The following is a 12,537-nucleotide window of genomic DNA, read 5'->3' on the forward strand; positions in this document are numbered from 1 at the left end:
CAATGTATTTGAAAAAAAAAAATCCAGCTCTCTCCCTTTAGATAACAACTCAGCGTGAAAGGTTAAAATGTCATTCTCTGATCCAGTGGAAACGTGATAAAATAGGCCTACCTGATTACTTCTTATCCCTTGCTCTAATAGCCTACAGCTGTGTATGTCTCAAGCTCATTGGCTCAAGAGACTCTAAGGGCCCCAAATATTTTATACAATGTCGCAACTTTGCTAGCACGGGCTTCGGGCTGGACCCATTAGTTAATATACTGGACAAAAATATAACTGCAATATGCAACAATTTCAAAGATTTTACTGAGTTACAGTTCATATAAGGAAATCAGTCAATTTAAATAAATTCATTAGGCCCTAATCTATGGTTTTCACATGACTGGGCAGGGAGGCAGCCATGGGTGGAGCCGGGCCCAGCCAATCAGAATTAGTTTTCCCCCGCAAAAGGGCTTTATTACAGACATAAATATTCCTCAGACTATCCCACAGGCGAAGAAGCCGGATGTTGAGGTCCTGGGCTGGCATGGTCTGCGTTTGTAAGGCTGGTTGGACGTGATGCAAAATTCTCTAAAACAACGTTGGAGGCAGTTTATGGTAGAGAAATTAGCATTAAATTCTCTGGCAACAGCTCTGGTGGACATTCCTGCAGTCAGCATGGTGGATGGATGATCTTGGCAAAGGAGAAATGCTCTGGTCTAAGGCATTGCATATTAACTCCTACACAATTAAGCTTTTTTTGCAGTAAAATTATACATCAAATTGGACTTTGGAACCGGAATGGAGAAATAGTTAAATACTGTCAGAGGTTTTTTTAGCATCATAAATGCTGATACGATTTAAAACACACGTTTCAAAAAACAAATAAAGCAACACCTCACGGCACAACGCCTCACCCCTATGTGACCTACTTGTTGTATTGACATGTATGTGTAACTGATAGACGCACACACTACATGTTAATGTTTTTAAACGTATGTAAATTGTTAAGACTTGTCTGTAATGTATTTTTCCCTATGTGTCGGACCCAATTAAGACTAGATGTCGCCATTGGCGTTGGATAATGTGGATCCAAATAAATCACATCAAAAATATGCATCCAAGCCGAACGGAAGTCTTATTATAAATTATTGTAATATGACAGGAGACAAGATACATGTATATCATTATACGTTGACTAACAAATACCCTACCAAAATGTCGGAAATTATATGTTTCTGCTTATCTAAATTAGGCAAAAAAAAAAAAAATGCAGCCCCTGTCAAAATCGTTTCGACACCTTTTCATATTTGCGGGTTAGGGTCGGGTGCAGGCCTCCGATTTCCACTTTATCACATATAGTCGGGCGGTTGCAGATAAGTTATTAGCATTTGGGGGTGCGGGTGAACAAACAGCTGAACCACACACAACCAGCGAGCGTACCCTTTTCATTTAACCACACCCTTTGAGCTATGACGCCGTTTCTCTTCTGTGTAAACGGAAGTGAACAATGAACATTTCCACGTTAGCGTTTTTTATTGTTATTTAGACGGTTATTAACACCATGGAACTCAAACTATGATACATTTAACCGCACAGCATCACATACTTAGCCCATGTAGTCTTTAATTCGCGTTGGATAGAGGACTTGGTTGATGTATGTTATCTAGCTAGGTAACGCTAGCTAGCTGCTAACTTTAGCTAACAATGGCTAACTGTATGGTTTTTCACACTCAAATAGCATCTATCATGGAGGTGCTAGCGAATGCAGCCGTGGCAGAGATTTGTAAACTCGTAGACGACGACTATGCAGAGTTTCGTTTGGAAATAACTCAAAGCCAGAAAGAAAACAGGGGATTGCGGAGGAAACTACAGCTACTGGAACTGAAGGTGGCACGGGAGCGCATACTACCCAGTCGTCCCAGCAGTGTCAAGATCCTTGACCGATACAGAAGCATAGCAAGAGGTAAAGTTACGTTTCCTGTCGCAGTTCATATATAGTTTAGTGCCAGTCTCCCCTTTCCTCTCTGCACACGTGTTTATATGTGTTACCCAGAATTGGGTCTTGGTCAGTTTTTTAATAGTGTGCAGTAATTCCTCTGATTTACTTATCTTGTGCAAAGACATATCATATTCTAGCCAGATATTTGATTTACTGCATTTCCTATTATTTACTCAATGAAAACAATGATGCATGGAACATCATACATCAATCGATAAATAGTATATTAAGAAGTTATGAGAAGTTACCTTACATCCTTGCCACATCTTGTCAAAACTGTCAATAGTGTACAATATACCAATTAGCATTGACAGTAGCTAACCAGTACCTCTTTTCCCCCAATCACACTCTCAGGTGAAGGACATCTCACTGGAGGCCACAGGAGTGTTGTGAAGCCAACAGGACAAAATAGATGGAGAGATGACCAACCAATCACTGTTGATGAGGGGAATGGAACCTCAACCCATCATGTTATTGTGATAGAGGTTAGTGTAATAGTGTTGCATAAAAATTAGTTACTTTGTAAATCAAATGTGGCCAGTTTATTTCAGAAAGGCATTCTTACATCCTTATTTATCTGCCATAGGGGAGCTTGTGAGACTTCCCAATGACATTGTTATCAAATTCTTAAGGGTCAGTAGCCTACATTGGGTGTACAATTTTCAATTACAGCATTATTTAATCTGCAGTTATTCTTCTGCTATTTATTCTGTTGCCAATAATATTTACACTGAACAAAAATGTAAATGCAAAACAAACTGTTAGTCCCATGTTTCATGAGCTGAAATAAATGATCCCTGAAATTTCTCTCAAATTGTGGGCACATATTTGTGTAGATCCCTGTTAGTAAGCATTTCTCTTTTGCCAAGGTAATCCATCCACTTGACAGGTATGGCATATTGAAATAAATTCATTAGGTCCTAATCTATGGATTTCACGACTGGAAATACAGATCTGGTCACAGATACCGCAACAACAAAAAAATGGGCCTCAGGATCTCATGACAAAATCTTTGTGCATTCAAATTGCCATCAATAAAATGCAATTGGTGTTCGTTGTCCGTAGATTATGCCTGCCTGCCCATACCATAACCCCACCATGGGGCACTTTGTTCACAACATTGACAGCAAACCGCTCACCTTACGACGCCATACACATGGTCTGCGGTTGTGAGGCTGGTTGGACGTACTGCCAAATTCACTAAAACAACGTTGGAGGTGGTTTATGGTAGAGAAATAAACATTTAATTCTCTGGCAACAGCTCTGGTGGACATTCCTGCAGTCAGCATGCCAATTGCATACTCCCTCAAACCTTGAGTCATCTGTGCCATTGTGTGACAACTGCACATTTTAGTGGCCTTTTATTGTCCCCGGCACAAGGTGAACCCGTGCAATGACACCTGTCAAGAGGATGGATTATTTTGCCAAAGGAGAAATGCTCACTAACAGGGATGTAAACACATTTGAGAGAGATAAGCTTTGTGTGTGTATGGAACATTTCTGGGATCTTTTATTTCAGCTCATGGAACATAGGACCACCACTTTCATTGTTGCTTTTATATTTTTGTTCAGTGTATATATCAGTACACTCAAAACAACCTATTACAAAAATTATATTCAATCAAATAAGCCACATGTAGGAAATAAGGCATAGCAATTTTTGTTAACCAAATTCGACACACATTGAACTCCAAATAAAAACTCCACACTTAGTGATCAAAAAAAAGAAACGCCACCTGCTGGAGAAGATATTGTATGCCCCTTTCGCGTCGCCTCTTCCTCTACTTCAAGTCGCCATGAAGCCGTCAGATACATTGTAGGAGGCACTATTTGTCAAGCAATCATTAGTGTGTTTTTGTTTGACCCACGCAAATGTGGCCAAATACGTGGCTGAAAAGGGAACTAAGTTTGCGATATTTCAAAGGTACAAAATGTAAAGTGATGTGAGACGTCTAATTGTACACGCGTTATGTTTCCAGTTTGAGTGTGTGATATGGGGTTATATAAAAGTTTATTTTGACAGACTTTTATAAACAATAGCAGCTATTTGGACACTGCCATGTTGATCTGGGCCTTGTGGTTGGAAAACCACTACAGTGCCTGACTTTTGGCTGTGGCAGATGCACCTCCCGATTTCACTCCTCGGCTTACGTCTAGTGGGTTTCTTACCACTCAGAACTGTTTAATTAGAACTACAACTCCCACCAGCTGTACAAGTCTTTGTCTTTCAACAGTTTGCCGGTCTACACATTTTTTTGTTGTTGCCTTTTTAAAAAGTACTGGCTGGCAACGTTCAGTAAAAAGGTTCCAGTGTAATCTAATATAAAATACATAAAACTGACTAACTACAGGGTTTTATTGTCCTGCGAGTCCTCAACTCGCGCAAGCATGCTAACAAGGCTGCTCAGTGTTAGTTCAAATGACTAACTTTCGCCAATGTGTCTTACTTCTTGAGCGTCAAATGTTTTCGGATTTGATCAAATGAATACGAATATCATTTTATTAGTCTTAGGACCACGTTTTCATGAATTTGATAAGCTTGAAGCCCGTTCAAAAACCATATGGGACTGGAAACAGGAAGTAGGCAGGACTATCATAATAACCTCTCTTCTTGTGTCAGTCTGCAGATGCTGCAGGTCCTGGGGTCAAGCTGGAAAGGTCTGAAGGAGAGGAGGACCCACAACACAGCAGCGACAACCAGACTGGAGTGCCCCCTGTAGCCACGGAGGACCTCACCACCACCCCAGTGCAGCCCAGGAGCCGACGCAGCATCATGGAGGTCAGTGGAGCGCCGAACACCGTCCTCAAGTCAGAGACGGATACAAAGACTTTAACGGTGCTGGAGCGACTGGGCTGTCCTCTCCCCCGCTCAGAGTATTTACTTCACGGTAACCTGAGCCCGAGGTCGGTTCTGTCCCACCGGGACTCAGGTGACGCGTTACAGACTGGCAATGATCCATCCTGCTCATATGTTACAGAGACGATACCTGGTGACATGCCTGTGGGTCTAGATAAACAGACTAATCAAATGAGAGGGAACTGGAACCGGTGCAGTAGTAGTGTATACTCTGAAGGGTGCCTAGATAAGAACGGGGAGGGTCTGGTCGTAGATGAGATGACTGTGAAAGTGGAGGGCGATGCTCCTCTGACATGGAATCCAGACGAAACTCACTTAGGAGAACGACACTCACAGGGCAACACCGGTGAATTCTTAGACTACAGGGAAAGCTTAGAGACAAATCTAAATGTTGCTACCTACTCCCCTTTACACATGTTAAGGGAATGCAACCCAGTGTCCAAGTTGATGGGGCCTTCTGATTTGCATGGCCGCGTCCTTTTTGATCAGGTATTGAACTCAAACGACAGGGCTAGAGCCCAGGCTCAGGGAGGGGCCGCAACGTCAGGCAATGGTAAAGCGAAACGGTTCCTCTGCATGTTCTGTAACAAAGGCTTCAGCTGCATCCAGAAGGTGGAGATGCACCAGAGGGTCCACACAGGGGAGAAACCCTTCAGCTGTACCCAGTGTCATATGCGCTTCGCTGAGGCTGGAAACATGAAGAGGCACCAGAGGGTCCACACAGGGGAGAAACCTTTCAGCTGCCACCTTTGCCGGGCCAGTTTCTCCCACTCATTCAACCTGAAAAGGCACCAGCGGGTCCACACAGGGGAGAACCCTACAGCGGCCCCCAGTGTGAGAAGAGGTTCTCCCACCAGCACCAGCTGAAGATGCACCTGAAGGTCCACACGGGAGAGAGGCCCTTTGCCTGTACGCACTGCGGGAAGAGGTTTTCAGAGGAGATACCTCAGGATACACCAGCAGAAAAACCATCCCACTCGATAGCTTCTGACGTTTAGATCAAACCCTGCATTAAAGACAAAGTATAATTTTCATTGTTGTCAACAGAAAATATCCAGATACATTTGGAATAACGAGAGTAACAGATTTCAGTGTTGAATATTCCTGGGTAGAATATTGCATCCAGACATTGTGATAAGGAATATACACTGAGTGTACAAAACATGAAACACCTGCTCTTTCCATGACAGACTGACCAGGTGAATCCAAGTGAAAACTACAATCCTTTATTAATATCACTTGTTAAAATCATTTCAATCAGTGTAGATGAAGAGGAGGAGACATGTTAAAGAAGGATTTTTAAGCCTTGAGACAATTGAGACATGGATTGTGCATGTGGGCCATTCAGAGGGTGAACGGGTACGACAAAAGATTTAAGTGACTTTGAACGGGGTATAGTCGTATGTGCCAGGTGCACCGCATTGAGTGTGTCAAGAACTGCAACGCTGCTGGGTACGACAAAAGATGCTCAACAGTTTTATGCTAAACAGTTTCCTGTATATGGGAAGCATTGGAGTCAACATGGGCCAGCGTCCCTGTGGAACGCTTTCGACACCTTTTAGACTCCATTCCCCGACGAATTGAGGCTGTTCTGAGGGCAAAATGGGTGGGTGGGGGGGTGCAACTCTATATTACGAAGGTGTTCCTAATGTTTTGTACACTTAATGTATATGCCTAAAGTCTGTTACATAGTGTTTTTACAGTGTAGCCTATATGATGTTCAGTTTCATTACTTCCATTCAACTACTTAATTTGAATAAGTTCATGCGGACATGTGTGTGTGGTTTTCATGTGGTGTATTTAAAACTTCTTTGTTTAATAAACACAAAATGGGACTTTTCATTAAGACTTTCATTGAAACTCTTTAGTATACATCTGATTTCTCCATATACCGACAGCAGTTATAACCAATATACACTTACTAAATATACCTACACATACTCACACACTAACAAGCATGTCAAAATTGTTTAGTCTGGTTTGTCTGACTTATCATAGCTGACTCAGTTATCCACAACATAATTATGTCCACCATGATGGGTTTAACAACAATGTAGTCATTCTGTAACTACAGTATAGGACTCAAACGTAGTGGGGATGGGTAAACACTCCATGTTGAAAGTGTGTTTATCTGTGTGTGCGTACCTGAGGGAGTCTATGTCTGTGTAATTTGTATCACCTCTCTCTTCCAGGAGGAGGAGGGTCTGGGGAACCGTGAGGGGACCATGTTCATGGAGGACAACCAGACTACACCTCCTGAACCCACAGAGGAACCAGCTGAGCAACACAGGACCACACACAGTCTCCCTGAGGTGAGCCCACTGTAAACTACTGTCTGAATGGTATTAGGTCAGGTCCCGTATTCACAAAGCCTCCATAGCAGGTCGCTCATATCATATTTCTTGATCCAACATCCTCTCTCACTGTATCTCTTAGTCAGTAGACATGGAGGATGGGATGCCTGATCTGCTGCTGGTCAAAGAGGAGATAATAGAAGACAGACCAGAGAGCATTGACCTGCTGAGTGGACTAAAGATGGGTGGGCAAGGTAAGGGAGAAATACATATAGCACATTGTCTTCCGCCAGGTGGTGTCACTCCTACGAGACGCTAGTTCCTCATAGTACCATTTTCAATCCAAGTACCAATCCCATTTAGCAAACTCCAGAAAGTGCGGTGGTCAGATGACATGAAAATAGAGCTCTTTGGCCACGCACACCAGCGGTGGGTTTGGTGTCGAAAAGCAGAAGCATATGATGGTGGATCTTTGATGTTATGGGGGTATTTAGCTTCCTTTGGTCCTGGGGCCCTGGTTAAGGTCAACAGCATCATGAACCTTAAGAAGTTCCAGGACATTTTTTGCCAAAAACCTTGTTGCTTCTGCCAAGATCTGTAAGTGGATCTTCCAGCAAGACAATAACCTCAAGCACACATGAAAATCCACAAAGAAATGGTTAATTGACCACAAAATCAACATTTTGCAGTGGCCATTTCAGTCTCCGGACTTCAACCCGATTGAAAACTTGTGGTTTGGTTTGAATTGAAGAGGGCAGTCCATAAGCACAGATGAAGGATATCAAGGATCTGGAAAGATTATGCATGGAGGAATGGTCTAAGATCATTCCCAATGTGTTCTCCAATCTCATAAAACATTTTGGAAAAAATCTCTGTCGTTATCCTCGCACGGGGAGGGTGCTGGAGTATTGAAAACGGGTGCCAATAACTTTGACACCTAGAATATTTTTTTTAATTACTTGTAAACAAAGTAATTTTTGAGCATATAATATAGCTCAGTATTTTTTATTATAGTCTTTTTTGCTTATATTTATAAAGGGTGCCAATAATGAGGTGACTGTACTTATTAGAACATCATATTGGATGTTCACAAAAGAAAAATTCATTCAAGGTTTATAACAAGATGTCCATTCAATAGTACATGACATCAGAAAAACAATAGCATAGCAACGGACGCTTTGGTTCGTAATGAACCAAAGCGTCCGTTGCTATGCTATTGTAGGCCGGTCAAACATTTTCAAGTTCGAGCAACAGTCCTAGCAACGGAAGCTAGAACTCATGGAATCCCATTGTGATGCTGCGGGACACTATTTGGCATGACATGTTCACCCATACAATAATTGTTTTCTTTTGTGGTTTAATAAAATGTCAATTCAATAATGATTTACAGCAGAAAAACATCTCTACCATATGGCTCAAATGTAAGACGATTTACTCAGAATTTAGCATAATTAGAGTGAATAGAATGCCATCACGGCTATGGTCAAAAAGTAGTCACTGCTAATAGATATACCTCAATGTGAATAGTGATGCGCCTGGCTATTCATTTTACTTCATTCATAAAATGAAATCAATATAACTTATGTTTACATACAAAAAGACGCATTATAATGTATGAACTTGACCAGGTAATTGACTTAAAATCTCCATATGTAGGGTAATCTTTTTAACCTCTTCCTGCAGGTGGTTGGCTGGAGGCTAACAGAGGAGACTGGGTGGCCATCTTGGATTCCCAGACCCAGACGGGTGCAGCCAAGGGCCCAGGGGACAACATCACTGAGCAGGCCAGGACCAGAGGCAACATAGTGGAGGATAGTGGATGGGACAGCGTCCTCAACTCTGGGCTGGTGAACAACAATGTTAACCAGAAACAGACAGTGGGACACAAAACAACATACGAACTTAGTCTCCATGACAACAGACTAGCTGAGACCAGGACGAGGTGTAGATTTGGTTCACGGGGACAGAGAGGTGTCCGTATGCAGCTGGAGAGAACAGACACGGACTCGGCTAGCGATGCACCGTCCTGCTCCTATAGTTGTGATTCAGAGAGACTGATGGCGCCTCAGGTTACCCCCCTAACAGGTGCTGCCTTCAGCCTGCCTTCTATAGGATCTATCAACTGGAATATGGACCCTGCGACAACACAGACACTTCCTGGCCTTCATCCTCCTCACACTCTCCTAATGTTAAACCAGACCTCAGGCAATAGTGCCTCAACACTAAATGGCTACACAAGCCCACTGACAAATGACAGTAGTAGTATTAATGCTGTCAGTCGATCTGGTGGAAAAGAGAAGCGCTTCCCGTGTCCTTTCTGTGGGAAAGCCTTCAGTTTCCCTAAACAGGTGCAGATCCACCAGAGGGTCCACACAGGGGTAAAACCCTTCAGCTGTACCCAGTGTCACATGTGCTTCGCTCAAACTGGTGACCTGAAGAGGCACCAGAGGGTTCACACAGGGGAGAAACCCTACAGCTGCCCCCAGTGTGAGAAGAGGTTCTCGCGCAAGCACCAGCTGAATAGGCACCTGAAGGTTCATACGGGAGAGAGGCCATTCGCCTGTACGCAATGCAGGAAGAGGTTCTCAGAGAGGAGCAACCTCAGGATACACCAGCAGAAAGACCATTCCACTCTATGACATAGAAAGGAACCATATCACCCGATACCTTCTGAGATTTAGATCAAACCCTGCATTAAAGAGAAAGAATAATTGTCATTGTTGTCAGCAGAAAAGATCCACATGCATTTGGAATGACAGATTTCAGTGTTGAATATTGCATCCAGACATTGTGATATACACTGAGTGTACAAAACATTAAGAACTTTTGCCCTCAGAACAGCCTCAATATGTAGGGGCATGGACTCTACAAGGTGTCGAAAGCGTTCCACAGGGATGCTGGCCCATATTGACTCCAATGCTTCCCACAGTTGTCAAATTGTCTATGTTCTTTGGCTGGTGGACCATTCTTGACACATATGGGAAACTGTTGAGCGTGAAAAACCCAGTAGCATTGCAGTTCTTGATATAAACTGTTGCGCCCGGCACCTACTACGATACCCCGTTCAAAAGCACTTAAATCTTTTGTCTTGCCCATTCACCCTCTGAATGGCCCACATACACGATCCATGACTCAACTGTCTCAAGGCTAAAAATCCTCCTTTAACCAGTCTCCTCCCATTCATCTACGCTGATTGAAGTGACGACAATAAGAGATCATATTTCTTTCACCTAGTTAGTCTGTCATGGAAAGAGCAGGTGTTCATAATGTTTTGTACAGTGTATAAGTCATTTATACACTGAACAAAAATATAAAACGCAACATGCAACAATTTCAAAGATTTTACTGAGTTACAGAAATCAGTCAATTGAAGTAAATTAATTAGGCCCTAATCTATGGATTTCACATGACTGGGCAGGGGTGCAGCCATGGAGGGACCTTGGAGGGCATAGGCCCAGCCAGTCAGAATTAGTTTTTCCACACAAAAGGGCTTTATTACATACAGAAATACTCCTCAGCACACCCTCAGACTATCCCGCAGGTGAAGAAGCCGGATGTCGAGGTCCTGGGCTAGCATGGCTACGTGGTCTGCGGTTGTGAGGCCGGTTGGACGTACTGCCAAATCCTCTAAAACGGAGGAGGCAGCTTATAATGGCCACACCAGACACTGACTTACTTTTGATTTTGACCCCCCCTTTGTTCAGGAACACACTATTCCATTTCTGTTAGTCACATGTCTGTGGAACTTGTTCAGTTTGTCTCAGTTGTTGAATCTTATGTTCATACAAATATTTACACATGTTAAGTTTGCTGAAAATAAACGCAGTTGACAGTGAGAGGATGTTTCTTTTTTTGCTGAGTTTATGATGTTCACAAATGCCTGTTACATTACTTCCATTCAACAAATTTTATCCCCATGACACTTTTAATGAGAAAATGTTTATCGAGTTCATGCAGATGTTTAGTTGATGTGTATTTGTGGTTTTCATATGGTGTATTTAACACTTAGTGTTTAATAAACACAAAATGCTGTTTGAAGTAAATGCCTATAAAGTAGCTTCAGGTCTTGTGATGACTGAGGTGAAATATTAAACATGAACTAAAGTGCACCTGTATTTGATATTGCAGACTGACTGGTCTCTACAAACTGGACCAGAGTATACGACCTGTTTACTTCTGTTTAGGAGGGTAGTTAACCAAAGGTTAATGAGGGGTATGTGGTTAACTTGTCATTTGAAACAGGCTTGTAAATACTCGTGTTCATATTTACCTTAGAGGGGATGTAGATGGAATAAAGTACTTATTTTATTATATTCTACTCTGTTCTCGCTAACACACTGTTCTTCCTAAAGAAGTCTGCTCCTCCGAGCTTGAAAGATACTGATCACGAATAGGAGATTTGATATGCAACGTAATAAGCCTTCCCGTAGCTCAAAAAACAATGCGCGTCACCTTTTCATTTAGCCACACCCTTTGAGTTATGACGCCAACCAATAAGATCCTTTCTCTTAAGTGTAAACGGAAGTGAACAGTGACCAACAATAATTTCCACGTTAGTGCTTTTGTTGTTATTTAGACGTTTATTAACAACATGTTGGAACTCAAAATATGACAAATTTAACAGCACAGCATCACATACTTACCCCATGTAGACTTTAATTCGCGTTGGAGACTGGACTTGGTTGATAGATGTTATCTAGGTAACGTTAGCTACCTAGCTGCTAACAATGGCTAACTGTATGGTTTTTCACACTCAAATAGCCTCCATTATGGAGGTGCTAGCGAATGCAGCCGTGGCAGAGATCTGTAAACTCGTAGACGACGACTATGCAGTGTTTCGTTTGGAAATAACTCAAAGCCAGAAAGAAAACAGGACATTGCGGAGGAAACTACAGCTACTGGAACTGAAGGTGACACGGGAGCGCGTCCTCGCCTGTCGTCCTAGTTGTGACAAGATCGTCGACCAACACGGAGGAATGTCAAGAGGTACATGTTGAAGGAGGCGGAGGCTGCGTCGCCTTTCATATATAGCTCAGTGCCTGTCTCCCATCTGCACACGTGTTCAGATGTGTTACCCAGAATTGGGTTTTGGTCAGTTTTTGGATAAAAAGTAATAAGTCCCCTGATTCCCCTGATTAATTAGACACAAAATCATATTCTAACTAGATTCTTGATTGACTGATTTTCCTATTATTTAGTCAATGAAAACAAGATGCATAGAACATAATACCTCGATCAATAAACAGTATATCAAGAAATTGAGAAGTATTAGCTTACATCCTTGCCAATTCTAGACCGTGTAAATAAATATACAGCTGAGCACTGACAGTACCTAACCTAACCACCTTTTTCCCCCGAATGACTCTCTTAGGTGAAAGACATCACACTGGAGGCCACAGGATCTC

At 42.4% G+C, this 12,537-nt stretch overlaps 1 protein-coding gene across 1 annotated transcript; it reads left to right on the forward strand.

Moving 5' to 3' along the window:
- Positions 1 to 1,431: 1,431 nt before the first annotated feature.
- Positions 1,432 to 10,968, forward strand: LOC139577707 (uncharacterized). The gene is made up of 6 exons (XM_071404889.1): positions 1,432 to 1,945; positions 2,336 to 2,466; positions 4,602 to 4,760; positions 7,031 to 7,150; positions 7,275 to 7,386; positions 8,816 to 10,968. The coding sequence occupies exons 1-6, from the start codon at positions 1,687 to 1,689 to the stop codon at positions 9,769 to 9,771; spliced, it is 1,737 nt and encodes a 578-aa protein (XP_071260990.1). The 5' UTR covers positions 1,432 to 1,686; the 3' UTR covers positions 9,772 to 10,968.
- The last annotated feature ends 1,569 nt before the right edge of the window (positions 10,969 to 12,537 follow it).

This window comes from Salvelinus alpinus, chromosome 6, assembly GCF_045679555.1.
Source record: "Salvelinus alpinus chromosome 6, SLU_Salpinus.1, whole genome shotgun sequence".
Classification (NCBI taxonomy): Eukaryota; Metazoa; Chordata; class Actinopteri; order Salmoniformes; family Salmonidae; genus Salvelinus; species Salvelinus alpinus.

What these genes read in the sequence shown, in the direction of transcription:
- LOC139577707 (XM_071404889.1), top strand. Translation starts at nt 1,687, where the DNA reads ATGGCTAACTGTATGGTTTTTCACACTCAAATAGCATCTATCATGGAG. An exon ending in ATACAGAAGCATAGCAAGAG is followed by an intron (nt 1,946 to 2,335) that starts GTAAAGTTACGT and finishes TCACACTCTCAG; the next exon opens with GTGAAGGACATCTCACTGGA. An exon ending in CCACACACAGTCTCCCTGAG is followed by an intron (nt 7,151 to 7,274) that starts GTGAGCCCACTG and finishes TGTATCTCTTAG; the next exon opens with TCAGTAGACATGGAGGATGG.